The sequence below is a fragment of the Echinops telfairi genome, unplaced genomic scaffold (assembly GCF_000313985.2).
Source record: "Echinops telfairi isolate 266 unplaced genomic scaffold, ASM31398v2 ScPeMD7_9;HRSCAF=40, whole genome shotgun sequence".
Taxonomy (NCBI): Eukaryota; Metazoa; Chordata; class Mammalia; order Afrosoricida; family Tenrecidae; genus Echinops; species Echinops telfairi.
This window is the reverse complement of record NW_022103906.1, coordinates 31680803-31682668: the sequence shown is the minus strand read 5'-3', so window position 1 is coordinate 31682668 and position 1866 is coordinate 31680803. Positions and strand designations below refer to the sequence as shown.

General features: G+C 42.8%; 1 protein-coding gene and 1 pseudogene across 1 annotated transcript in view; one reads left to right on the top strand and one right to left on the bottom strand.

Moving 5' to 3' along the window:
• Positions 1 to 1866, bottom strand: part of ZMAT4 (zinc finger matrin-type 4) — a 532047-nt gene that overhangs the window by 229550 nt on the left and 300631 nt on the right. The window contains 1 exon segment of the mRNA XM_013005877.2: positions 579 to 620. Within this exon segment, the coding sequence (XP_012861331.2) occupies positions 579 to 620 (42 nt within the window).
• LOC101653248 overlaps positions 660 to 1866 on the top strand; it is a 22976-nt pseudogene continuing 21769 nt past the window's right edge.

Genomic DNA, 1866 nt, shown 5'->3' with positions numbered 1-1866 from the left:
AGACTTAATGAAAATTAATTATGATCAAGAAAAACAAAAGTAACAACAAAAGAGTCCTTTGCAGGTCCCTGTGACCTGACTTGTGCACACGGGTCATCGATTACCTATACTGATGGAAGGGGGAGATTACTCCATCGCCTTGCCTCCTACCTAGTTAGAAACGGAGGCTAAAGGGGCCTCTCAGATAAGAGTTCATCTATTCCTTAAGGGAAGGGCAATAGTGAAGTCTCTCTTTGTTAAGGAGCAGCCTGGGGTGGGAGCACAGGCCCAACAATAGCCTCCTTTTGAAATTCACAGCAGGTGCTAAGTGTGCAATTTAAAATGAGATGGGGTAGAGACAGAGAGGGGTGGGAAGTGGGGAAGAAAGAAGGAGGATAATTTTATAGTATTTTGCATTATAATGAGATGTCCAGACTCCTAGAGAGATTTGCCTTGAACATTATTGGCAGTTAGTGAACTTCCCTAAGTACCCATTCCTCCTAAGCAGTGAGTTTGTAATAGAGTTTGTCCTTGGGAGGAGTAGAGCATGTGGTGTGTGTGTGTGTGTGTGTGTGTGTGTGTGTGTGTGTGTGTAAAACTCAGAGTAAGAAAGACCACCTAGTTCAATGCAGTTTCCCTTTCTCCTTCTCTGTCAACTTTAATGAATGGAATTTGTAAGAATGGACTGCGCGGGGCTAAGGGAAAGCAATGGACAGAAAAGGTTCACAGGTGAGGAAAAACAGACCTGAGGGTAGAGAACCAGGTTAGAGATTGGTGATAGATACCCTTGCTAAAAGTTGAAAGATTAGGTGCTTCAAGGTGTCCACTTAGTCCAAGCACAACAAAGCAAAGTAAAGCAAAACAAAAGTGCATAAATGCCTTAAATTAAGGTGACCAGGCATCCTGCTTTTGGCGGAACAGTCCCGATTTTTAACAATTTTTCCCGCGTCCCGCAGCATTTAAAAAAATTCCCAAGATTTAGAAAGAATGCACGACAAGCTAGGGCATATGGGTTTTCGCTGCCATGTGGCTATTTCGCCAGGATATGAGTTTTACCAACGGTGCCCCGCTTTACCAATGTTAAAATCTGGTCACCTTACTTAAATGTCTGTGAGGTACAAAGGATACATGAAATATACTACGTAGGAAAGAGAAAGGTTGACTCCTCCTCACCCTTGTCTCCACCCAAGCCTAGAAATATGACATAACATCTCATAGGAAATACGACAGGACATCCCACAGGAAATATGACATGACATCCCACAGGAAATATGACATAACATCCCACAGGAAATACGACAGGACATCCCATAGGAAATACGACAGGACATCCCATAGGAAATACGACATGACATCCCACAGGAAATACGACATGACATCCCATAGGAAATATGACATAACATCCCATAGGAAATACGACAGGACATCCCACAGGAAATATGATATAACATCCCATAGGAAGTACGACAGGACATCCCACAGGAAATACGACATGACATCCCATAGGAAATACGACAGGACATCCCATAGGAAATACAACAGGACATCCCACAGGAAATACGACATGACATCCCATAGGAAATACAACAGGACATCCCACAGGAAATACGACATGACATCCCATAGGAAATACGACAGGACATCCCATAGGAAATACGACAGGTCTTCCCACAGAAAATATGACATAACATCCCATAGGAAATACAACAGGACATCCCACAGGAAATATGACATAACACCTCATGAAGAACAACTCACTGCCATCAAGCCAAGTGTGATCCTAGTGACCCTGTAGGACAGGATAGCTCTGAGCCAGTTAGTTTCCAATACTGTAACTTTTATTTGAACACTTTTATTGGCACTTTATCCATGTATCATACACCTCAC